This window comes from Macrobrachium nipponense, chromosome 44 (genome assembly GCF_015104395.2).
Source record: "Macrobrachium nipponense isolate FS-2020 chromosome 44, ASM1510439v2, whole genome shotgun sequence".
Taxonomy (NCBI): Eukaryota; Metazoa; Arthropoda; class Malacostraca; order Decapoda; family Palaemonidae; genus Macrobrachium; species Macrobrachium nipponense.
Window position 1 is genome coordinate 6,313,234 of NC_087221.1, and position 27,710 is coordinate 6,340,943.

Below are 27,710 nucleotides of genomic sequence, written 5' to 3' on the forward strand. Positions count from 1 at the left end.
TACTTCTTGCATAACACTTCCCACATATAAAAACGCGGAGCTCGTATCGGGTCCCGGCATATTCTACACAGAGAGAATCGTTACCAAGGACCTTCTCTCTCTCTCGAACCGAGTCCACCCGCTTCTAATAACTTCTCTGTGATTTTCCACGACTATGGTAAGAAATTGAGTTTAGTCTGTCCTGCCTTTGTTCGATTTATTTGAAATGTCCAAGTTTGATATTTACATTTTCGCATGTAATAGTTTTCTAACTTGAACATCAACAGTTATGTTGACAGAGTGAAGTCACGAGCGGGAAAAATGCCTCCATTGTCTTTCAATGTTTCTTTTAGCTACTGCGTGAGTAGTTGTGACTAGATAATGTTTATTGCGATCTGGAGTTGTGGGCATAACTTTATGGCCTATTTTCCAAGCATATTTTCCAAGAGGGGGCAAATTATATATATATATATATATATAATTATATAATATATATATATATAGATATATATATATATATATATATATATATATATATATATATATTCCAAGAGGGGGCAAATTATATTATATATATATATATATATATAATATATATATATATATATGTGTATTGATTCGGACAGTACATTTCCTGGAAAACGTAAGGGGTCCTTATCTCCGGAAAATCACGTGAAATATCGAGCTGCCGCGCTGCGAGAGTTTGTTTACCGGCACTGGCACTGACAGTGACACATGGGCTTTGGTTGAGATATAACGCGTGGTGCAGTGAATATGATAAGGCAATTGATTATCAGTTTGGGTGTGAATTTGTACTGTATGACGAAGATGATGTAGCTGTTACTTGCCTGTAATCTCGAAGGACATGAGGCTGAGGGTGTCATCAAATGGTTATGATCTGTGGGGGTTGGTTCGGACAGTCTAGGGTAGGCATCCCTCCTAGCAAATGCTTTACTAATAATGAATTCCAACAAAGAAACAAACGATTTTCACTAACAGTATTCACGTTATATATTGTGTATCCATTCATTAGCCCCTCATTACTTGATAAAGCGCTTCATAAACCCATTATAGGAACCATAAGCGTTCCTAGAGTATTTGGCATCCGGGGTGGGTTATTCCAGGCTAATATTCCTTTACACCCCCCTCCCCACACCAGCCCAATAACTTGGGAATTTTGATAAGGAATGAATATATAGCTTTTTTTTTTTTGGTTGATATCTTGTGATACTTAAACGATAATAGTACATTGACATTTCATTCTTAGCCACTTGTAATATATGCATATTGTAGGCTAGATAAAACCATAATCGTAACTAAAACAACTTTTGTTTCGCAACAGAAAAATCTCAATGTAAAAAAAAAAGCATCTTTAAATAAAGCTAAATATTCTCCTGATTTACTAAATAAGACAAATTTTACACTCTCATTCTACGTGACTTAGCAGCACAAAACTTGTCGATGACATCATCAAAATTAATATTCTTTACATATTCATTCTCTATAGAAATTATAGCAATGTTCAATTTTGCCTGACTCATTGTTAATCGAAGATAATTCTTTATAAGCTTTAGCTTAGAGAAACTTCTTTCGCATGATGCTACTGATAAACAGATTGTTAAAATGCACAGAGATAATTTTGGCAAGGATTCTCCAAAGCTCCATTCGACAATGAACTTGAGAAACCGTAAGATCATCCAAGTGTTGCTTCTGTAGTCGTGATTTTGGGGGTCTCCAGGTGTCTTCTGAGTCGCACAATTTCCACTTTGACCTCCTCTTCTGGAATTTCATGAAAAATCTTAGACATGCTTGAGATGCTTTCCTGAAGTTGTTCTTAATTTACAGAGAGCAAAGTGTGTGGCTGAATGGCTTGACTAAACTTATCTCTACATTCAAACATTGACTACTCATTTCCTCTTGCAATGTCAGTCCACTAACCCTAGCAAGCTCTCCAGGCATTCTTCTCTTTATTCTTCCTCATCTTTCCATGGATATCCCCATTTCTCAGTTGACTTGCATATACAGTTGCTTTCTCTACAATTTCATTGCGCTGACTTCTAAACAACAATTTCAAACCTTTGATCTTTACACAGCATTTCTCCAAGCTTATTCCGTATGTTTGCAAATATTTTTGTGTGAGCTCCACTTCTTCCAATATATCACACCAGAATGAGAGAAATGACAAAAATGAAAAATCACACACTGCTTTTAGTAAACTTTCAGCTGATCCTCTTGTATCTACATTTTCTTTTTGGTCTGTTAATGTCTCCAAGGCTGTAATCAGTTTTTCAAATTGTTTCTTGTCTGGCTTTACAGCGACATAATGTGCACTCCTGAGGCAGAAATCGCCCGTTTTCTGAGGCAGACCGCCTCAGAAAATCACTGAATAATAATAATAATAATAATAATAATAATAATAATAATAATAATAATAATAATAATAATAATAATAATAATACCTGGGAATGATGGAAGGAGGGGATATAAAACACCAAGAGATGAAGGACACGATCAGGAAAGAATATATGCAGAGACTCAAGGAGATACTCAAGTCAAAACTCAACGCCGGAAATACGATCAAAGCCATAAACACATGGTCAGTGCCAGTAATCAGATACAGCGCAGGAATAGTGGAATGGACGAAGGCAGAACTCCGCAACATAGACCAGAAAACTAGGAAACATATGACAATACACACAGCACTGCACCCAAGAGCAGATACGGACAGACTATACATAACACGAAAGGAAGGAGGGAGAGGACTACTAAGCATAAAGGACTACGTCAACTTCGAGAACAGAGCACTAGGGCAATATCTGAAAATCAGTGAAGACGAGTGGCTCACGAGTGCATGGGAAGAAGTACTGATAAAAGTAGACGAAGACCCAGAAATATACAGAGGCAGGAGAATGACCAACAGAACAGAGGAATGGCACAACAGACCAATGCACGGACAATACATGAGACAGCCTAAAGAACTGGCCAGTGATGACACATGGCAATGGTTACAGAGGGGAGAGCTCAAGAAGGAAACTGAAGGAATGATAACAGCGGCACAAGATCAGGCCCTAAGAACCAGATATGTTCAAAGAACGATAGAATGAAATAACATCTCTCCCATATGTAGGAAGTGCAATACGAAAAATGAGACCATAAACCACATAGCAAGCGAATGTCCGGCATTTGCACAGAACCAGTACAAAAAGAGGCATGATTCAGTAGCAAAAGCCCTCCACTGGAGCCTGTGCAAGAAACACCAGCTACCTTGCAGTATTAAGTGGTACGAGCACCAACCTGCTCTGGGACTATGGTATCAGAACAGATAGGGTGATTACGTGCAAATAGACCAGACGTGACGTTGATTGACAAAATCAAGAAGAAAGTATCACTCATTGATGTCCACGATCCCAAGATCCCTGAGAAGAAATCTGGAAACACTAGAGGCTGAAGTAGCTCCAGCACTCATGCAGAAGAGTGTGATCCTAGAAACGGCACACATAGTAAGAAGAGTGATGGACTCCTAAGGAGGCAGGATGCAACCCAGAACCCCACACTATAAATACCACCCAGTCAAATTGGAGGACTGTGATAAAAATAATAATAATAATAATAATTGGAAACATCAAACGGAGGAACTGGATATAAGCTATGAGCCTTTATGACACCCCGCGTACTAAATGGGGGCGGACCACTCCCCCCACCCCCGCCCCCATTTAGTACGCCACTACTGATAGGAGCCCTCATTACAAAGAAAAATACTCTATCCTTTGCTTCAGATTGATCACAGTTCCTTAAAGCCTATCATGGGACGCGCATATAAGAAGAAAACCAATAGGGACAAGGATGCTGCTGCTGTAGAAAATACACTTCTGGAGTTTAGAGAAAAAGATGGTTCAGGTAGAACATGATTATGTGAAGAAAGATAGAAACAGGGTTGACCAGAAGGGTTTTCACCACCCACAAGCACAACAACCTACACCATCGTCACAACAGCAGTTTTCTCCTGAGAATATTCGACCATTCCCAAAAGCAGGAGAGAGGAAGGAGACAGCTAATGGAAGAAAGCCTAGATGATGCACGATTGCAATGGACACCCCAGAAAAGCTTGAACGTAAACAGAAAAACAAGTAAAAACCAAAAATCCCAACCAAGAAGAAAATAAAGTTTGGAATTGATACATTAAGAACATCATGCAGCAAGACAGATACTAAAAAGTTAGACACAGGACCCAAACCAGTGATGAAGACCATCATCGTCTTGAAGATCTCTTGACAGCCGAGCTTAACAATAATGGTTCTGGCATCTTAGAGGAGGAGATCAAAGACACACAGAAGTAGGTTCCATTGATAAATTCCCAGAGGAGGGAGACTTTGTTCTTGTTGGAATAGATCCAGTAAAAGGTAGCAAAGTCAGTCATTTAAAAGTGTATGATGAATTTCAAATTTCGTATTTAAGAAAAACAGAAATTTGCTACTTTTAGTTTTACATTTCCATAAATTGAGGATAAAGCAACTACTGGTCAAGAGGCAGTAACTGGAGTATTAAAAGAAAACAGGGAGGGGTATTTCAAAGGTCGTTAGGCCAACATTAAATAAAATTTAGGCACAACAAATGTCATGTACTTGAGTTACATTCTGTGTTTACTCATAGAGAGAATAAATTCAAACATATTTCGGTATTTAATCATTGCATTGACTGGCGAGGATATTTCATTTAGTTTTTGTTTTGAAGGATGCAGCATTCTTTAAGCCAGCGCCTCAGTGGCGTGGTCGGTATGATGTTGGCGTACCACCTCGGTGGCCGCGAGTTCGATTCTCGGTCATTCCACTGAGGGGTTAGAGATGTGTATTTCTGCTGATAGAAGTTCACTCTCGACGTAGTTCGGAACTCACGTAAAGCCGTTGGTCCCGTTGTTGAATAACCACTGGTTCTATGCAACGTAAAAACACCATACAAACAAACTTGGACATTTTATTCTCAGCAAACATCGTGGGTTTTGAGTTACATTTGCTGCCTGCCAATCATAAAAGGAGAGAATAATCTTCAAGTTGAATTTGATCATTTCAATTAAACATTTCGCTTGGTATCTATGTTTCATTTATCATCTGACTTGAAGGTAAATATCAATTATGATAATTTTCCGAATCATCCCAAGCTCTTGTCCGAATCATCACCATGGGTAGGGATGATTCTGACATTTTGGAAACTTATTTGATTGGCAAACAGAAAATGTAACTGAAAACCCACGATGTTTGCTGAGAATATAGCTTCAAGTTTAGTAAAGTATACGACTTACCACATTCACTCGTAAATGTAAGATGATGAGGCCATACTGACATGTCAACGACATCTCTGCTTAAACTCTTATTCTAGATAGACATTTTTAAAAAAAGTGTCCGAACCATCACCGCTATATATATATATATATATATATATATATATATATATATATATATATATATATATATATATGTGTGTGTGTGTGTGTGTGTGTGTGTGTATATATATATATATATCTATATATACATATACAGGTGTGGGTGTATGTGTGCAGTGGAACTGAGATGCCAATAATTTAAGTGAAACAAGATGCAATAAAGAAAATGTAGTATTACATTGACATTTTTTTGTCAATTTTTCCATATACTGTTCAGCTGTATTCAAGCATTTCTGGCAAGAACTACGTAGTTATATATTGTATACAAATCTTATATTATACAGAATGATAACTTTTAATTTACTTAAACGAAAAAAAGTATATTGTAAAATGAAAAGGAAACAGTGATGTAGTTAAATGTTAATAAATGCAATATATATATGTATAATTTTTTTCAGGATTTCAGGGGGGGCAAGTGCCCCCTCCCCCCCTTATTTGCAGGCGCCCATATGCGTCCGTTTATGATTCGTATTGACTGGTGCCAATGGGATTGGTATGGCCCCAATCCTTGGCACCAGTCAATACTGGCGTAGATAATGATGAGTTTTGAGAAGTTGAATTCAGAGATTTAAAGATTAACAATGACATTTCGAATCCCTTAGGAACAAAACAACCGAAATGACTGTAGAGAGAGAGAGAGAGCGAGAGATCGTGGCTAATCTCTTATACAAAATAGTTAACGCACCGTGTTGCCAATGCTGCGTAAATAATGCCAACTGCTGCCAAAGTATTTTGTCCAAGAAACACGTAATAAGAAAAAATAAAGAAAGAAAAAGACCAGTAGACGTTCAGAGCTGGCCCGTTTTCTGGTCATTCTAAGCCCGCTTTCCGCTGTAAAGTAGACTGTGGCAGTTGACGTTTTCCAATGTTATTTTACTCACTGAACAAGAATTTGGTAGATCTAAGCCGGTAGACCGCGGCGAACAAAACTATGGCAGTTGACGTTTTTCTATGCAGTTTTATGGTATTACATTTTTACATTTTACAGACATTACAGTTTACACCTGCATTTTTTCTCCCTTCTTTTTGCATTTTTTCTCCCTTCTTTTTTCTATACTCACCTTTACATGCCTTTCTGACCCATAACAATTTCTTGGATAAAATTGTTCTTATTATTATAATATTTACTTTCATATTATATCTTTCTGAAGGGGGGTTACAGGACGCCCCCCCACCCCCCCCCCCCCCGGTCTTGCAACACATTCTACATTTTAGGTAAGAATCCTAACCTATATGTTACACTTCTAAGATTGTCTTCCTTAAGGGGGTTTAACTTAACCACCGAACTGGCCACTCTGATCCTTGAAACTTGATAATATTCCATTTATTATTCACTAAAATGTCCTCCGACTGCTACTTGATAATTTATACTAAAGTACCAGATGTGTAAAACTGTATATATATATATAATATATATATATATATATATATATATATATATATATATATATATATAATATATAAATATATATGTATGTATGGATTATTATCTCTTATGTAAAGTATGTGTCCCTACCGTAAGATTTCATTGCAATAGTTTTTACTTGAGGAAAGAGGCCTTCTCTGAGGGCAGTAGCATTGAATATTATTATGGAGGAGTTATGGAGTTCCATTTGACAACGTCTGTGTGTGTGTGTGAGAGAGAGAGAGAGAGAGAGGGTGTAATTTCTGTATGGATAGTTAACGACTGTATTGGCTGTTAGTGAGTTCTGCTTGGGTTGTTTCTGCTGGTAGAGATCAGAGTTCTGTGTAGTCAGTCTTAAGTGAGTCTTTGGTAGCTGGTGAGAGTTAGTGGTGTCGGAAGCAGTTTATTTGAAGGATTGGAAATTATTTGTTTTTTTGGTGTTTTGTTTTGTTGTATAGTTGCTGTTAAGTTAGTGTTTTTTTTTTTTTTTTTTTTTTTTTGCTTAGAGTTGTTGTGCCTGTGCTGTTGTGTTGTTTGTGCAGTGGTCTTTTGTTGTGTTTTGTTGTTATATGTGATTTTTTGTGTTGTTGTTGGTATTTCTGTGACCTCAACCAATGGACAGCACAGGATAGCCCGGAGTATCTGGAGTGTTGGTAAGTACGTGTGTTTTGTGTTGTTTTTGTTTTGTTTTTGTATAGGTGTAGGTCAATTGTCCTACGTGTATTTGTTGTGTAAAGAAGAAAGTGTGACTGAGGGTGGATTTTGGCAGGTGGATCGTTTAGGTTAATGTGGGGGGGGGGGCGATTTTGCAACTGTATTTTTCTAGCTTGTGATCCCGCCACATTATTTTTTGGCGCCCGAACAGGGACTGTTGGTGAGGCAGCTGCAGGGCAATTGGGTTATTGAATTGTGTGATTGGTGGAGAAAGTGAGGATGGAAGGGTTGAAGGAGATAGAGAGGCTGAAGGAGGAGCTGAGGTTGGCGAGGGAAGCTAAGGGAAGGCTGGAAGTGGAGAATGAGAGGTTGAGGGTAGAGTGTGAGGAGCAGAAGAGGGAGTTAGAGGAGATGAGAGGAATGTTAAGGAGTGCGAAAGTGGAAAGGAAAGAAGAGGTGAAAGGAGCGGAAGAGAGAATGGTTGAGAAAATGGATGAAAAATTGGGGGTGATGATGAATGCAGTGCAATAGATGATGCAGGAAATGATGAAGGGATTCGTGGGAGAGGGAGCTGTAGGAGGTAGGCCTACTGGGTCTTGTGACGGGCCAGGAGTGGTAAAGGAAGCGAAAGAGCGAGTGGATGAGAGTACGAGTGACGAAGGTGATTTGGTTGTGATAGGTAAGGGAAAGAAGGGGAAGACACAGGATAAGGATAAACCTGAGGACAGGAATAAGAAAGTGGCTGAGGAAAAGAAGAAGACTAAGGGGAAGAAAGTTAGTACGGGTGACGGACAGGATGGGACTAGGTCATAATACATTGGGGAAAGGGCTGAGAGTGATTTGGATAGTGGTGAGTGGAAACAGGTAGGTAGAAAGAAGAAGGGTAAGAAGAGCATAGTTAGGGGTATGGACGTGAGTATGGAAGTGGATTCGCTGTATTCGGAAGAGGGAAAGATGGGTTGGAATGGAAGTAGCGAAAGTGAGAGTGAGCGGGAAGTACAAAAGGCTGTGTATATGAGAGAGGTACCCCGATGTGCACAATACGAGGAATATGGTAGTAGGGACATAAGGGACTTTTTTGAAGAATATGAGAGGTATTGTGAGGCAAAGTATGGGGATAACAAGAGAGTCTGGGCAAGAGAGTTAGGTAACTTTTTGACGGGATTTTTGTTGAATATGTATAGGGTAATTATTGGTGTAGGGAATGTGCCGTATGAGTGTTAAAGCTAGGATTGTAGAACAGGCAAAGAGGATAAAGAGTAGCGTTAGATATAGGAGAAAGCAAGATTTTGAAGAGGCAAGAATGAATGTTGGCGAGTCGTTGTCAATGTATGTCTGTAGGTTAGAAACATTAGCCAGGAAAAAGTTTGGGGAAGAAGGGATAAATGAGTGTAAGGAGTTAGTGCGAAAGTTGTTGGCGACTGTACCAGAGAGTGTATATGAGTTTATAAATCTGAAACGTAAGGAGAAAATGCGATGGACGAATGAAAGGTTAACGTGGAACGACATTTTAGAAATAGTAGAGGATTACGAGTTAGATAGGTGTATGAAAGAGAGTAGAAGTGTTAGTGTTAGGACTGAAGTAGCTGAGGTTGTACCGGAGTTTAAAAGCTATAGGGAGGCAGTTTTGGAAGGGCCAAGGCGAATGGCAGAGCGAGTGGTAGATAGGAGTGTTAGGGCAAGTAATGTGAGTGTAGTTAGCCCTAAAAGAGATAGGAGTGCGAGTGTTGGAAGAGTAGGGTCAGTTAGTTGTGAGCGAGATCAGTGTTATAGATGTGGTAAGCCAGGACACAGGAAGAATGAATGTCATTGGGCATTAGGAGCGTGCTTTGGGTGTGGGCAAACAGAGCATTTGGTGAGTGAGTGTAAGAAAGATAGGGATATTAAATGTTATAGGTGTGGACAGGTAGGGCATATAGCTAGTGGATGTCGGGGTACCCGTATGAACATAGTTTGCGGCAACTGTGGGACGAATGGCCATTATGCTAGGATGTGTAAAGAACAGCGTGCGAAGTGTGTTGAATGTGGAATGGAAGGTCACGTGGCGAGTGTGTGTAGGCGAAAGAGGATGAGTCAGGCTGGGAATTCGGGAAACTAGGTGAAAAGGGGATTCAGTTGGGTGGGTCCTCTAGTGTGCGGCAGTATGTTCAGGAGAATGTGATGAGTGGGTGGTTGAAAGTGAATAATGTGAAACCGAGTGTCAGTGAGCAAATGGGTCTGGAAGATCGGCAGTTGGTGTTGGTTGAGTATGGAAGGAAGCGGAAAAAGGTAAGGAAAGGGAATGAAAGGGAGAGACGTGAGCTGCATGATAGAAGGGTTAGTGTTAAGGTAAAAATGGTGTATAAGGCTACGCAGTGTAATACAGATGACTTTGAGGGGAGGAATGATACATATAGCATGTGTGGGTTTGAATTGTCAGGGTTTGGTGAAGTTCCACCAGGAAGGGAATCAGGTAGTAAGGATGTAGTTGGCAGTATGAATGAGTCTCTTCGGGAGTTTGGCAGGAGAGTAAATAAGGTAAGTGATTTGGTGGCAGAGTTACAAGAGATGTTCGGACAAAAGTTAGAAGGGGTAGATGAGATAGTGAATGGGATTTGGGGGGATGGTAGTGAGGGAGATAGTAATGGTAGTGTGACTGGAAGTGATCTGGGAGAAGTTGATGGCGGTGTAACTGAGAGTGTGTATGAGGGCCCTCAAACAAGATCCAGGGGACCTGCATCTGAGCATCTGTGGGTGTTGCGGAAGGCTATTTAGTGTGGGTGTTGTGAGTGAAAGGAGACGTTGTCAAATGTAACAGGGGAGGAAATATGGAGGAGTTATGGAGTTCCATTTGACAACGTCGTCTGTGTGTGTGTGTGTGTGAGAGAGAGAGAGAGGGTGTAATTTCTGTATGGATAGTTAACGACTGCATTGGCTGTTAGTGAGTTCTGGCTGGGTTGTCTGCTGGTAGAGATCAGAGTTCTGTGTTTTTTTTTTTAGTCAGTCTTAAGTGAGTCTTTGGTGAGAGCTGGTGAGAGTTAGTGGTGTCGGAAGCAGTTATTTGAAGGATTGGAAATTATTTGTTTTTTTGGTGTTTTGTTTTGTTGTATAGTTGCTGTTAAGTTAGTGTTTTTTTTTTTTTTTTTTTTTTGCTTAGAGTTGTTGTGCCTGTGCTGTTGTGTTGTTTGTGCAGTGGTCTTTTGTTGTGTTTTGTTGTTATATGTGATTTTTTGTGTTGTTGTTGGTATTTCTGTGACCTCAACCAATGGACAGCACAGGATAGCCCGGAGTATCTGGAGTGTTGGTAAGTACGTGTGTTTTGTGTTGTTTTTGTTTTGTTTTTGTATAGGTGTAGGTCAATTGTCCTACGTGTATTTGTTGTGTAAAGAAGAAAGTGTGACTGAGGGTGGATTTTGGCAGGTGGATCGTTTAGGTTAATGTGGGGGGGGGGGGGGGGGCGATTTTGTAATTGTATTTTTCTAGCTTGTGATCCCGCCACATTATAGCTGTTTCAACGGCATGTAATTTATATAGAATCTTCTCAATTCTTCTTATTATCTTTTTCTCATCAGCTTGTAGCTGGTGTATCAGGTTTCTAAGGACATATAAAGATTTCAGTTGTCGTAGGTTTATTTCCTCTAATGTGTTGACAGCGCACAGTCAGCCATCTATGAGAGTATACAGGAAAGTGAATTAAGATACTGTTTTACGTGTATTTCTAGCAGGCAAGGGCGTGTACAATGGGTGGGTAGGTCGGTAAACAGGGATTTTAATTGGTCGTTGGATGGTGACGAAATCTGTCCCTGAGGGTTTGAGATCTTCTAGGTACGTCCAGGGTTGTTGGCGTAGGTTGGGTGTTGGTTGGGGTACCTAGCACCTGGGTGGCAGGTACTATAAGCCGTCCAGGTGACATGTCATCCGCTAGCTCTCTCCCTCTTTCTCCCTCTCTGCTTCTTCCTCTCTTTCTCACTCTCCCTCTCTATTTCTGCCAGTTCCTCTCTCTCTCTCTCTCTCTCTCTTCCTCCTCCTCCTCTCGTGACAGTATATGGAGTCGGCTGGTTTCTTGTATTATTTCTTCTTATGATGGTAGCAAGAAATTCTGTTTCTTTTACCGTGTTGATAGTCGGCTTTTTCTCTAATAATATGTGTAGTGCCTCGAGATAACGTAGACGTCTCCGGCCTGGTGCATGGTGAATAATTTCTGTGTTCGTTTTAAGCTCAGCTCTTTCTGGTCTTCTGTTATGCTTTTCCCTGTAGTGAATAAAAATGGCCCCTTCTTGAAGGTGGCAGGAGAGACACTTGAAGAGTCTGGTAGTGGTCATCCTGATATAGGAGTGGTGACATCCTTCCACTGGGCATGTGAATGCATAGATGACACTCCCTCTCTTCAAAGACGTTTCTGGGGGGGGCGGGTTGTTTTTAAGAAGCAGCTGGCTGGTTTTCATATTTTTATAGTGTATTATGAGGCTAATTTGATCACCTGCTATTATAAAATAATCAGTGAAAATATCTCCCCTACTGCAGGTGATAAAATTAGCCTCATAATATATTATAAAAATCTGGTGATTATCCTCATCTTTGGAAAGACATCCAGTCCTTAAATCCGAAAACTAAAAAGCTATCACAGAGAGTAGGGGAAGCAGTCGGAGACGAGGCTATCGCCAGTATGTGGGGTGATCACTTCAACAATATCCTGAATTGCATAAATTATCAAGATTCCTGAAGGGATGTAGATAACCTCCTTACTGACAACATTCAATTTCATTTTGCAGACCGTATTACGCCAGGTAACATCAGCTATGCCATAAACAGCCTACCTAATAATAAATCGCCCGGCTGTGATGTCTTCCCGCAGAGGTTTTCAAATTCTGCCATCCGATAATTTACATTTTGCTAGATGCCCTATTCAATGCGTGCATAATTCACCAGTTTCTTCCAGACTCCCTACTCTTAGTTCACTCGATACCTTTAATAAAAAACAAGCTAAAGGATGCAGCTGACCCTGGCAACTACCGGTCGATGGCAATCACAACAATCGCATCGTAGATACTTCAGTCAGTTCTTCTAGTGAGACTTCTCCCCTTTCTACACACCACTGACAACCAGTTCGGGTTTAAAGCAAACCACTCAACCGACACCTGCATCTACATACTGAAAAAATTGCTGAACTACTACCTATCATCGGCCTCTCCTGTTTTTCTTTGTTTTGTGGATGTGAGAAAAGCATTTGACAGAGTAAACTACCTGAAGCTCTTTCTGAAGCTGCATAAAAGAGGCACACCCCTATATGTAATTGGCATTTTACATTGCTGGTTCTCCACACAACAATTCTGTGTCAAATGGGGTAACATATCGTACACCTTCGGCTCCCTAAACGGGCTTTTGCAAGGGGGCATTCTCTCTCCATACTTGTTTAATACATACACAAATGCCTTGAAAGTCAAGCTGAACTCACTCCTAGTCGGATGCACTGTCAATAAAACAACTAAAAACAACCTCTGTTATACTAACTGATTTCCCCATCAGTGCAAGGTCTCCAACAACTCATCGACACTTGCCGCCAATATGCAGAGGAATATGATATCCTGTACAACGAAATCAAGACCTAGTGCATGTCGCTGCTCCTAAGATCGCTTAAGCATATTGCAGCACCACAAATTTTCCTTGGAACCATTGGCTGGAATTTGTGCACGAATTTCCGTATTTGGGTCACATTATCACCGTTGACCTAAATGATACGACAGACATTGAACAGAGGCGTCGCAAACTATGTGCAACTGGCAGCATGATTGAAAGGAGGTTTGCCTTCTGTCACCGAGACGTGAAACTGCTGCTCTTCCGCCTGCACTACTACAGTATCTATGGGTGTTCCCTCTGAACAAACTATACCCGAGAGACCATGAGACATATCACTGTTGTGCACAATGACATTTTGAGACGCCTCACGAACACTCCTCGCTACCACTCTGCCACACAGATGTTCATAGAAAACCACCTGGACAATTTAAAAATCATTGTAAGGCGAACAATGTCCAGTTTGATAACCCAAGTGATAAACAGCAGCAATTCGCTCATACAAAGCATCCTAAGGAGTGAAGCAAGAAGAAGAACTAAATTGTGGGAAAGATGGGAAAATGAGGCCTGTGTCCCCTAAAGGACATCCTTTACTTAGCAGACTGACTGACATACATGAGAAACTGATAGGACCAGGAAGGGGTGTATAACTGACAGATAGGGATTAAAAGGAGATAAGCACCTAGAATCCAACAAACTTGGAGAATTAGTAACCTTCCCAAACGAACATAAACATGGGTACAATTTAAGAACAAAAAGATTAAGTCCAACTGCTCAGACACAGGGACAAGACAATTAAAGGATTATACAGGGCGGCAACTGACCTCATTCAAACCTTTGGTAAAGAAAAACTTATTCACAAAACATATTAAACATACATTTGCAAAGAAAATATCTATAAGGCAACTAAGTTGTATTTAAGTCTGAGATTGTATCTTTGAGGTCATTCTTAAACATGTTACAAATACAAGGGTCTAAATGAAACAGGCCACGACTAATATTAAAATTACAATAGGAAGTAAGTTGTAAAATGGCAGATTCTAAAAAAGTTGGATGATATTGTGATCTTCCTCAAAATCATGTTGAAATAATTAAAGGTATTGTTTACTGAGCTGCCAATGTTAAGCATGAAAGTAACTTCCTTGCTCGCTATAAGAAAAGTTTGACCGATCTTAAATAGGACAATACTATCTGCATCACAAAAGCTGATAAGTCAAATAGTATAGTAATTTTAGATAAAGCTGACTACAAATCACGTATGCAAGCCTTACTGGATGATGACGTGACTTACAAAAAACTAACAAAAAACCTCATTGATCAATTCATAAAAAACTTTAATAGCACAGTGAAAAAAATCCTTAAAGATGATACAGAACTACTAGGCAAATTGTCAGTCAAATTTCCTTCGTTACCATACCTGTACAGGTTACAAAGAAAATAATCCTATGCAGCCTATTATCAGTACTGTTGGCTCAATTTCATATAAACTTTCGAAATATATCACTAAGCTCTTGTCCCCGTTACTTGGAACTATCTCAGATTCTCATATATATGTCCCTAGATTTAGTTGGTAAATTAAACAAAATTACTCTTTACCCCACAGATAGATTCATTAGTTTTATCAACAAATATTTGGTATGGCAATGGGCAACCCTTTATCACCACTCCACTCAAACTTGTACATGGAATTCTTTGAAAGACGCTATTTATCTAATATCATTTATATTCCTTTAAAGTGGTATAGATATGTTGATGATATTTTATCTGTTTTGCCTGCTGGTATTGGTGTAAATGATTTACTCTCTAAATTAAATAACCAGGTACTATCGATTAAGTTTACTCAAGAACTGGAAAAGGACAATTGCCTCCATTTATTAGATGTTTTGATATATAGAGAACCATTTCAATGTAAATTCAGTATTTATGGGAAACCAACCAACAGACTAACTTATGTTCATTTCTATTCAGGCCACCATCTTAATATCAAAATATCAATTTTTTCATCTATGTTTTTACGAGCATTGCACATTGTCAGTCCCCAATATTTGGATCAAGAAATTGAATACAAAAGAAAAATAGGGAAAGATTTATGTTATCCTTCACATATATTAGATATTTGCTATAATAAAGCCCACAAAAAGTTTTATCGTGTAGGTAACACGGAGAAAGAAACTTCTAAGAACATTCTCAGCTTGCCTTATTTTAACGGTTTTGAAACCATAAAACCATTGTTAAAATCTTTTAAGATCAATCTCGTTTTTCCCTATAATAACACACTAACAGGAATGTTAATAAAAAATGGCCCCAGGGAAAGCAACAACATAATATATAAAATTCCATGTATGGACTGCCCTTCCTTTTATGTCGGGCAGACTAGCAATGGCTTAGAAGTAAGACTCAAACAGCATAAACATTCTGTCAAAACGTGGCAAACATCCAATGCAATATTAATTCATTTAAGTGAAAACAACCACTGGATAAATTGGATTGGTAGTTCAGTAATTGCAAGATCAAAAGATGTCTTATCACGAAATCTTTTAGAATCTGCCATTATGCGACTTACTTCCTATTGTAATTTTAATATTAGTCGTGGCCTGTTTCATTTAGACCCTTGTATTTGTATCATGTTTAAGAATGACCTCAAAGATAGAATCACAGACTTAAATACAAATTGGTTGCCTTATAGATATTTTCTTTGTATATGTATGTTTAGTATGTTTTGTGAATAAATTTTTGTTTACCAAAGGTTTGAATGAGGTCAGTTGCCGCCCTGTATAATATTTTAATTGTCATGTCCCTGTGTCTGAGAAGTCGGACTTAATCTTTTTGGCCTTAAATTGTACCCATGTTTATGTTCGTTTGGGAAGGTTACTAATTCTCCAGGTTTGTTGGATTCTAGGTACTTATCTCCTTATAATCCCTATCTGTCAGTTATACACCCCTTCAGTTTCTCATGTATGTCAGTCAGTCTGCTAAGTAAAGAATGTTGAGTTGAAAGATCTTGCAGCCACTCCAGTGTTTCATTTTCCTTCATGGCTTATACCTTTATTTATGCATTTATCAAACTTCCAAACTTCCGTGATTCAGTTAGTATGTATAGGGTAGATATGTATATTATATATATAGTATATATATTATATAAATATATATATATATATATGTGTTTGTTGTGTGTGTAGTTATATATATATTATATTATATAATATATATTATATATATAGATATATATATATATATATTGTATAATAATATATATATATCTATGTGTGTGTGTATATTATAATATATATATATATATAGATATATATGATCTATTTAGATAATATATATTTTATATATATATATATGTATGTATATATTTATATTTGAATGCATATGTGCATATATGAATGGTAAAAATGTTCCCTTACGACAGAATTCCATCTAATAAAAGGAGCCCATTCTTGGCAGGTTTGTCTACTAAATGCTGCTCTAGAACTTTTTTTTTATAGCTGGGAATGCAAGTGTCACAATGTGGCTACTGCTCACCTCCTCTGCGCAGGTTGAGGGGTTGCCAATTACACTGCGTACATCGAAACGGACACTGTACGTCGAAATTGCTACTTACGTCTGCCGTAATCACATTACGTATGTCGAAAGAGCTATATGTACGTCGAAAGAGTTCTTGGGTTCGACAGCATGACATGGAGACTTTTGGCAGTTGTTGTGGCTTGACCGCGATAACTATGTGCAATAGCTAGTTGTTGCAATCACTTGGCGGATATCGTGAAGCTTGGTAACTGTGTGAGCGCACATGAAGATTTTGGTCGTAATTCGGCTTTCATGACGGTCGCAAGCCACATTCGCCAATGTATGATCCAGCCTTTATAGATTAGATCTCAGTTGCCTGTCCCTATAGACCCTGGAATATTTATGACCTGCAGCTAGTATATCTCAAGATCAAGGGCAGCCTCATAGTGCTGTGCCAGGTTCTTGAAAAGTGTAGTGTATCTGGTCTATAAAAGGGGGGTGGGGGGGCATTCTGAAAATTATACGGTTATAATATTGACAAGTGACTAGAATAATCCAATAATAATTTGCATAGAGAGATAACCTTTTCACAATGGAACCTCTTGCAGATGGATGTGCTTGCTTATAACCACAAGTTGAGTTCGCTAATTCACACTACTTCATTTACGTATGATGAGAGTAATTAGTATAACTTATTCGTTTTATGTTATCATACTCTAAACTGAGATTGCCTTTCCATGCAGTTTTTCTAAAACAATCTCTTGCAGTTATGTATGATTTCATTTCAGGGAAACGGTGTCGTTGCTCGTCTGGAAAGTAAATTCCACTGACCTTGAGTATGATCTAAGAAAATCTTGAACTACAACTGGAGAAGCAGGGTCTCTTGAACAGACGCCATGCCTTCCATAAAGTGTCCTGTTCCTGGTTGCGGATATGTCACCGAGGACCTTGACGTAGCAGTTGTAGCTGCACTCCTGACTCTTCATAATAATGTTCATAGTTCTCCTTCAACCGCCAAAGTAGAAGTGAAGAGACCTTGCATTTTAGCAGCTAGCACGAGAGAAAACTGGCCCAGCTTTAAATCAAGATGGTCAGAATATGTAGATGCCACAAAAATCACTGGTCAGGAAAAAGTGGAGCAACTCCTGGAATGCTGTGATGAGCAGCTGCGCAGAGACTTAACAACCTCCTTAGGTGGCGCACTCACTGATAAGACTGAGGAAGAGTTATTAGCTGCCATCGAGAGGCTTCTTGTACACGAGAAAAGACTGACTGTACCAAGAGAATCACTCCACAACTTACCTCGAGACTCTGGTGCATCTTCAGATGAACAAACAGGTAAGTAAAAGTTGTTGAAATTTCTTATTAACTTCAAGCATGCTGATAATTACACAAACTTTGGTGTGCGAAAAGTGTTTTTATGTGTGAGTGTGTGTGTATGTACGTATTTGAGAGAGAGAGAGAGAGAGAGAGAGAGAGAGAGATTGCTAACTTTGACATTTACATCTGGATCTCAATTAATAACTGTAAATAGCTCAAAACACTGAAAATAGATGTTATACAGTCAGTCAACGTTAACACAACTAAGCTTTCCAGCGTTTAATTATGTCAAGAGTATTTTGACAATTTTTCAACTAGAATTTTGCGAACCCAGGTCTTGTCTAATACTTCCTGCTTTAAAATATTGCTATAATATAAACAGTTTCTTGTAACAGGAGGGTGGCCTTAGAGAAAAATTAGGCAAAAATCACTACTACATGTATCCATTAGCTGCTGGATCAAGGATGATCGCCTGAGTAAAATTAATCCATAGCACCAACTGCTGTGTAAAACTAAACAAAGGTTCATTAGGGGTGTGTGTGTGTGTGCCGATCCATCACACTAATTATCATCCATTGTATATTGTATACACTCTGGTGCCTCCTTGATTTTCAGAGTTACTTAATTCTTTTTAGCCAACTCTTGCTAGCCCTCTATTTTCCAAAACTCCTGGACAACACGTCAATTCATTCCTTTATCCAGAAAACTTTAAAATACCCTCATTATTTTCAGCTGTGCTAGCTAATTCTCAAGGAGATACTGCCTTTTAGGGGGCAACATGACTCCAATGTTGAATAGACATATCCCGTTTAGAATCGATATGACAGCTGAGAGAACTCTTGGACTTTGAAATCTTGTCCCTCAATTCGGATCCAATCTCTCTTCATATCTTTAATTATATGTCTGACTTCAAGGTATGGGTATTTCCGTCTTGGCAAATAAAGAAAGAGATTATGTCTTTGACTGGAGTTTAAAGCTTTGGACCTGGGAGGTACTAATATGACTATCAATATGTATTTAAAGTGATGATCGTAATAGTTTCAGTGCAAACAAGCAGGTTACTTTCAAACTAGACGCCAGGTAGGCTACCAAGCTTATCAATTGTCCCACCTCAGGAATTCCTAGAGCAATTTAGTAAAAGTTCACTGGCTTGCTAGGCCAGATGAGTGATCAGTATTGCTAATTTGTGCCACGCAAAAAGCTATAGCTACTTTCCGGTTACAGGAGTTCCAGCATTACCTCCGAGCAGTTTTTTGATAGGTTTCAGTCACTTCACCCCTTCAGGATTACAAAGTCCCTTGTCCTAATGCATGCTGGCCATAGGAGTACAGTGGCTTACATTCGTTTCTCTGTGATTATGCTGGTGGACATCAAGGAGTTAGTTCCAGCTAAATTCATTGGTTGAGAAATAAACCTTGTGAATTTGTGTGAAGTTGTTTTAGCATTTTCATACAGGTTTCCGCTCTTTTAACCTCTTGACTGATTTCTGAAAACTGACCTAAACCTAGGGCTGCATGATATCACTAATCCACAGTTGATGACCATTAATTTGAAAATGAACCACTAAAGACTCCTCAGCTACCTTCACTGGTATGGTAACATCTTCAGGAATGTATGTTTCAATGGGCGCTCTGTTAGTGGCTGCTATGATGAAAAGGGTATTGAATACTGGCTGTATGACACAGGAGAGAAAAGAGAACTCTGTGATAATAGGAATGCCCTTCAGTATTTGGTTTGCTACAACATAGAAGGAAGAATCAGTAAACATGATCAAAGATGATGTAAAAAATAAAAATCCTGGTAAACATTGGAGCCTCAACGCAGACAGTTACTCGATAATTTCAGAGATCCACAAAATAGAAATATTAGTAAAGTTCCCCCTTATAAATGATTTCACAGGGAACAGGGACCAATTTATTCAGACGTAGACATGTACATGGGGTAAAGGAATCAAGTGGCACAAAGGAAATACTTGTACTGTCATTTAGTAATTATTTGGCATTCCTAACTAGGTAATATTTGGAGACCAAATATATTTATAGGTTAAAAGGTATAACATTAGCCCAGCTTTGTGACATAGTTGCCTTGGACAAACAAAAGTTTCACAGGCAAGTCATTAAGATATTCTTTTCGCTCTAGAGGTTCATAAAGAGAAGGATTATGATTTTCCTGATTATTATTTTAACTGTGAAGGATGTTATCCTTCGAAATCAAGTAATTACTAGCTGAGAAAACAGGTAATAGAAATCTTTGAAAATGTCCAATACCAAAAGACACACAGTGCAGCCAAGAAAACTTAGAATTAATTTTATTTGTCCAAAAGACACGTAGTGTAGCCAAGAAAACTTCAAATTAATTTTATTTGTCTGTTATCAAAAAACTAGATCTAACAGCAGATGAAAGCTTTACACACACACACACACACACACACACACACACACACACACACACACACACACACACACACACACACACACACCAAGTCAGTAAACTTCTTTTATAACTAAAGAGCAACTAACAGCTTCTAAACAGTGTACCTCATACTTCACTGTGCCATCAGAATCATAACGATATGATAAAGCAGAGGAAGTATCCAAGTGTGTGATCACGACCTTTGTTAAGTGTTAGTGCGCATGTGATAAATCATTCTGTCTTATCATCATCCATTTAGCCCATTCAGACATGTCAAAGGAATGCTTAGAGGGCTGAATATTTCAAAGAAATTTGCGTGCAAACACAGTCATCCAAGTTGAGTCCCTAATAGTATGCATTCGTGCATTAAAACATCTTGCATCAATCTAATTAAATAGAATGCAAGTAACTTATAATGATCCTTTGTTGCAGGTGCATTAACTCAGACGGATAATAAAGGCGAAGCAGAGCCTGAGAAGGATGAAAAGCCCCAGAACCATCATGATATGAAGGTGACCCAAGGAGTTATAGAAAGGAACATAAGTCACAAGGAAGTACAAAATAAAGATAACAGTCTTTTGGAAATAGAAAGAAAAGATGTGCTTGAAAAGAAAATAAGCAGGATGGAAGTAGCTGGACAAAAATTAGATAAAAATAGTGGTGGCATAGAGGTTTGTAAACATTTTGTGGATAGCAGTGACAGTGATATGGAAGTAAGTGAAGAAGACACAGAAAGTGGAGGTTTTATGGTTATCCATAAAGCAGATGACGTCTCTCCTTTAGAGAAACAGGAAGAATTGCTTGGCAAACTTGGACTGAGTAAATATGTGAAAGGAGAGAAGATATCCCTACTGGATGTAGTGACCCAGTCATCAGGCAAAAGAGATTTAATGAGTGACATACCATGGCATGTCTTCTCAAAGATATTGATGCTTGACTATCGGGGAAGAGATGACATTATTTCACCTGCTATTGAAAATAGTCTCGCAACTGATCAGACCATTCAAGGACCTAAGAAAAAGGCCACTGTTGATTTCGAGGAAATGTTTGCTGGGGATATGGACAGTACTTCTCTTTCCTCAATGCCACACCCCATGGATGTTCTTCTGGCTCTCTTCATGTGCTCATCAAATTTTCTAAGGCAAATTATTTGTGAGAAGTTGTTCATGTGCAAGTTAAGCATCCCTTTGGTTATACCTTCAGTCCTGGGAGAAGAACCATTGTCTCTCCTTTGGTCTTTGAGAAGCACTGTTGCAGAATTCAAGCTTCCAAGTGGAGACCTTTATGAAACGTCAGTTGTAACGCATCCAATCCCTATTGTGTCGTGTCTCAGGGTAGGAGAGATTTCAAGATCTAAATCAAAATTCCTAAATGAAATATTAAATGACCAGAGTCACCCTACTTTCTTTCATCGGGACTGCCAGAATGGAATGAATGGACGTATTCTCTCAGAAGGAGTTCTAGAGATTGCATGGTACTTTCCCCCAAAGCGACATGAAAACATTGATTTGAGTAGAGATTTAGCTTTCGTAAATCTTCGGGGAGATGGAGAGTCAACCAGGATAGCCAAGAGCGTGGAGTTTTTGTGCAAAATATCTAGTGTTGTGATAGTAATGATAGATGTAAATGGCACGGGGCATTCTGACAAAATTGATAGTTTAACATCAAAATTCTCACACGATACACAACTGATCCTTTTGGTCACAAAACAAGCGAGCACCAAATTTGATGAAACGAGTAAAATGAGAATCAAGAAATTGATTGATTCACTCCAATGTAAAGGATTGCCACTGGAAAATATTGTTTTTGACTTTGATGCCAGGGGGGAAAAAAACATTAAACATTTGAAAAGCAAAATTAGTGCCTTGATTAACATGAATCTGGCTGTCAGAACTGAAGAGGTGTCTATTGAAGAGTGCATGAAGTTGGCTGATAGTCTAAAGATTGGTGTGGATGAAAACACTTCAGAATGCAGTAAAAGCAAAAAGATGGCATCATCAATAATACAAGGTATTTGCAAACGTGGTATGGATAATCTTAAAGCCAAGAATATGCCATTGCAATGTCAACCCTGGCAGGAATGGGCTGAATTGCACAAAGAAGAGCACAGACGAGAGAGGAGAGGAAACGATAGTATGGACTCTTATATGGACAAAATTGCTAATGATATGAGAAAACTCAGACAAAAACAATTGCGACTAATTGAAAATCCAAACATAGCCCGTGATGCATTTTTAGATAACCTTACGGATCCGGTCAGTGAAGAGATCCTCTACTTCCTGCGGTGGTTAAAGCTTCATCTGGATGAAATCTCAAGACAAACACTACCGAGTCTACAAAAGGAGTGTAGCCAAAAATGGAATAAAATCCGTGAGTGCGAAGACGCGACACAACGGGCAGCCTTACAAGTTGAGTTGGATGAAAGTGAAAAAAAACTAGCTGAAGCTTCTTTTGGGTTAGAACATTTCATGAGAGAAATTGCACAGGCCTATGAATCTGTTCAGTACATGGGAAATGAAGCATCAGCAAAAACTCGAGAACAAATGCAATGTCTCCCAAGTATCATGGCGGAGCTGATGCTTTTAGGTTACCCTCTGGAAATAATGGATGGAGATGCTGCACATATACCAATGAAGTGGGTACAAGCTGTTCTTAGTCAGCTCACAAAAAGGATTGGTGATAAGAAAATCTTTGTACTTTCCGTTTTAGGAATCCAGAGCTCTGGAAAGTCTACCTTGCTCAACACTATGTTTGGCCTTCAGTTTGCTGTAGCAGCTGGTAGATGTACTCGAGGTGTGTTTGCACAGCTTTTGCCAGTTTGCACAGAGTATTCTGGTACTACATATGATTACATACTGGTTGTAGATACAGAAGGTTTAAGAGCAGCTGAATTAGGCAAAGCCAAACTTCAACATGATAATGAAATTGCCACTCTGGTTATTGGTTTAGGGGATATAACACTTGTCAATGTTAAAGGAGAAAATGTCTCTGAAATGGAGGATGTACTTCAGATTGTAGTTCATGCTCTGCTGAAAATGAGTTTAGTGAACAAGAATCTTAAATTGCAGCCATCTTGCATTTTCATTCATCAAAATGTTTCTGCTCAGGACGCTTCCCAGAAATTGAGAACTGGCCAGCAGAGGTTCATAGAGACACTTGATAAAGTAACAAAAGCTGCAGGAAAGCAAGAGGATAATCCCCAGTACACCAGATTCAGGCAACTTATCAACTTTGACATAAACAAAGATATTTTCTATATATCGGACTTATGGAAAGGAGACCCACCAATGGCACCTGTCAACCCTGGCTACAGTGAGAATATAAATAATGTGAAGCAAAAATTAATGACAGACGTAATGAAGAAAAGATCCTTCCACCTGACAGCTGATAAATTTTGTGCTAGACTGAAAGATCTTTGGAATGGGATTCTGGATCAAAATTTTGTTTTTAGTTTCAAAAATAGCCTTGAAATGGATGCTTACAATTCATTAGAAAGTGAATTATCTGATATTCTGTGGTCAATGAAGTCGTCAGCTATGGAGTGGTTCAATAGTAAAAGAAATTTAATTTCCAACAGAGAAAGTGAACTGGAGAAACTGAGTCTAGATTTGACATCAGAGTGCAGACAGCATCTAGACAAAGTATATCAGGAGGCAGTCAAGAGACTTGACAATTACTTCATCACTCACGAGGATAGATCCTTTTTGGAACAATGGCGTGCAAATTCTGCTTTAAAATTAAAAGCAAGTTATAGCAACAAAGCAGATAGTGTCATTGATAATATAAGATGTGAAATAGAAAAGAGGAAAATCCAAATTGAACAGAAGAAAGATATGAAAGCCTATATAAATAGGATAATGACTGAAGCACAGGAACTGGCAGAAAATCTAAGACTGCAAGAGGGCAAGAGTAAACTAAGTGAAGAAGAGCTGAAAGACACGTTCAGGGAAAAGTGGAATGAATGGCTGAAGACAATACCTCAAAAAGAAAAGGAAGACCTGAATGTTGTAGAGCAAATAAATGATACCCTCGAAAGAGTCTTCGTGCAGGATTTACCTTTACTCAAAAAGGTTCAGGAGGAGAGGTGTTTAGAAACGGCTCGTGAGAACTGCGTAAAAGCCATCGAAACTTATGCTACTGACAGAATATATTTGTCTCGCAATGGCTTTTGGAATATGCTTTCCAAGGATAAAGATGTTATTTTAAAGTATCTGAATGAAGTGATAGAAAACGTCAAAGCAGTTGTGAGAGATAAACAAGATAAAAAGAATCAGATAAACCAAGAATGTGCACAAAAGATAATCAGATGCGTGCGTGAGACTGTTAAGAAATTAGGTTCAGTCTTGAAATGTTCCAATGTGAATGAGTTAGAAATTTGCTTAGCAATATTTTTATGTCAGTATGCTTCCCATCCTTACTCCAGAATATCTAAATTGGAGCCTGGACCAGGAAAGACTTATGAAGTGGTTGCGTATGGCATTCTTCCTGCTTTTGAACAAGTTCTCCTCAAAACCTTTACACATTATAAAGAAGTCATGAAAAGAGTTAAACCAGAACTCATGTTACAGAATAGCTCCAGGAATTTCAACTTTGATATTAAGAAGCACACGCAGATGACTAAGGAGAAGTCTAAGAGTGTCGAGCAACATGTTCAGCCGCTCATAGATAACTTGTTTGTTGATGTTCAGACAATTACTGACAAAGTTCAGTGTTTCAGTGAACATTCCATTGAGGAAATCATACACATGGTGGTTTCTATGGAAAGCAAGTGTAATGACGTCAGTTTCACAAAGACTTTCAGAACTGAACTGATTGTTTATTTGTGCCAGTTTTGTCTTCCAAAATTTTGTGAGAAACAAAAGAGGTATGTGGAAGATAGGGACCAAAGATTGGTATATGAGAGAGACAATTATGGCCCATGTTTCGAAAGGTTCAAGAATTTCTATTTCAAGTTCACGGATGAACAAGCACTGGCCAACGTATTATCTGAGCGTGTAGCAAAAGCTATAGAAAATGCTGTTAACATAGACGTGGCCCGAACACTAGCCGAAGACGTTAGGAATAACGTAAGTCAATTACAGCTTAAACCAGCTTTTCTGAAATCAGTCTTAAGTGAGCTTTTAGAAGTAGACGAGTTCAGAGAGTTTCATCTTTATCTCTCTGACTTGGATGAATCTTTACAGAAATGGCTATGCTACTACATTGACAGATATTTGTTCACCCAGCAGACGAATGAGCCCAACAGGTACACAACAATTGCTTCCCAAAAGATTGAAGGTCTCACCTCAGAAGTCTGTAATAAAATCTTAGCAGAAGCCCCAACCGAGGATGAAAATTCTTTTTTAATGTGGATTAAAGACTTCCATTCAAGAGTAAAGGATATCTTAACATTACCGTTGGAAGATTTGCTGAGCCTATCTGAAGGCTATAACATCGTTTCGTTGAAAACTTTCACCAAGTCCTTCAGCGAAATCGTGCAAAAAAGTCAGAATGTGATAAAAGACACCTTTCGTAACCATACACCAGCTGACCACAAGGATACCCAGGAAGACAATGTGTACAATTTGATTGCAGCTGAATGTAAAGGATGCACGGAAAGATGTCCTTTCTGCTCTGCTCCGTGCTCCCTTAATACGCCTGGTCACACAGAGGGAGGAGTCAATCACACTGCATTGGAGCATTACCCAGAAGCATGCGGAAGGTACAGGTGGAAAGACTCTCAGAAACTTGTTACAGAAAGCTGTACAATGTTGGTTGCTGGTGACGCTAGGTTTTCCTGTGGTGCAACTAATGGTCAGTACCATCCATATAAAGACTACAAGGAAATATATCCCCACTGGGAAATTCACGGCGATCTGTCAGTTGAAGCAACGCCTTACTGGAAATGGTTCTTGGTGCAATATGAAGCCCAGTTAGCTGAAGTGTTTGAAGCAGAAAGGCCTGACATTCCGTCTTCTTGGAGACGAATTACCAAAGATGATGCATTAAACTCACTTGAGAAGTGAAAGAACAGTTTGGTTTGTCTAAAACAGGGGTGGCCAAACTTTTCAATGCAAGGGCCACAGTCAAAAATTCAAAATTTTATAGGGCCGCATAGTGAATTAAGCAAAATGATTAATACATAAAATACAAAATAAAAGGCTTTTAAAGAAAAAATGCATTTAATTTTTATCAATTAATATTTTGAATTACTGTAAAAGATTCACATGAATTGCATTTATTTGAAATACAAAGTCACTCACTTGGAAAACAATTTTAATTAGTAATTTAAAGTAGGAACTTCACATGAAACACATTTGAAAGACATAATACCCTTTCTCTTTCAAATTTACCGACATGTGGCGGGCCGCATTAATTCGTTTGGCAGCGGTCCGTAGTTTGCCCACACCTGGTCTAAAACTTCTCTCTGTGTCAGTTCCTTTTTATAGACGTTACCAAGCGATCAAAGCTGGATGATCAGAACTGCAGTCAGTACTTTCAGCCCTCAGATTTTCTCTTCTGCGCCATGAGAGCCAAGTGGTTGACGGACAGCTGTAGTGAGGACATCCGCGTAAAACAGATGTAGTAGGTACTTTTGTTAATGGGAATTTAACCGAGACAGAAATTCTTGTCTGTTAATTCTCTTATTAGTTATTACATGTTAACATCAATCCTTCGTTTCCTACTTGCCCTTTTAACGTTTCCTTAATACTTAATAGAATTTTTCTTGGCAGTTTTTAATCACCTGACAGCTTCACTGCAATTAAGGACCTGAGGTAAAAGAGGAAATAAATGGGTTTGACGTCGTTGCTGGAACTTATCCGTTTCTCTCTGCCCCACTGAGTGCAGGCAAAACTCGCAAAAGCTTTCTCAGTGTGAAGACTTCCAGTATAAGACTACTCTTCATGTCACCTTGTGGCTAACGACCTCAAGACACTGGAACTGGCCTTAATCCTGGAATTTGGCAATTTTAATTTTTTTTCTGTTATGTTACTTGTTTGTATTATTTCTGATACTTTAAAGTAGGCCTAGGATGCATTTCAGGATTTAGAACTTCTACGTAGAATTTTCTCTCTCTGTGGTTCCCCGAAAATTGTGAGGTAACATCACTTAGTTAAGACCTATATTCGGTTGTTTTTTCACATATTCTCTCGATTTATACCATACAACGCCCGTGTGGCGATGTAGAAATATATGGTGCTGATAGCATAAAGATTGTCATTGTGTTCTGAGGGCATATTTTGTTAATAAAAATGCAGTGATTCATAACAAATTATTAATTTACTGTTATTAAAATAAATGAGTATTAACATTGTTTTTTAATAGAAAAATGTTTGAATGTAAAAACATCATTTTGATAGTTCCTATTTAATGTTCTCTTTGTGTGACATGATTTTGTTTGAATGGTTATGTGTAGAACAAAAACTGTAATAATTTTTTTGTCAATAAACATCAATACTA

The 27,710-nt window shown here is 38.6% G+C and overlaps 1 protein-coding gene across 2 annotated transcripts; it reads left to right on the forward strand.

Moving 5' to 3' along the window:
- LOC135204013 (interferon-induced very large GTPase 1-like) lies at positions 1-27,710 on the forward strand. 2 transcript variants are annotated; one of them, XM_064233940.1, is made up of 3 exons: positions 1-157; positions 17,327-17,876; positions 20,703-27,710. In XM_064233940.1, exons 2-3 carry the CDS (start codon positions 17,435-17,437, stop codon positions 26,273-26,275), a joined length of 6,015 nt encoding a protein of 2,004 aa, XP_064090010.1. In that variant the 5' UTR covers positions 1-157; positions 17,327-17,434; the 3' UTR covers positions 26,276-27,710. The 2 variants fall into 2 exon arrangements, with proteins under 2 accessions (XP_064090010.1, XP_064090011.1); XM_064233941.1 differs by lacking the exon at positions 17,327-17,876 and having other exon boundaries at positions 16-157.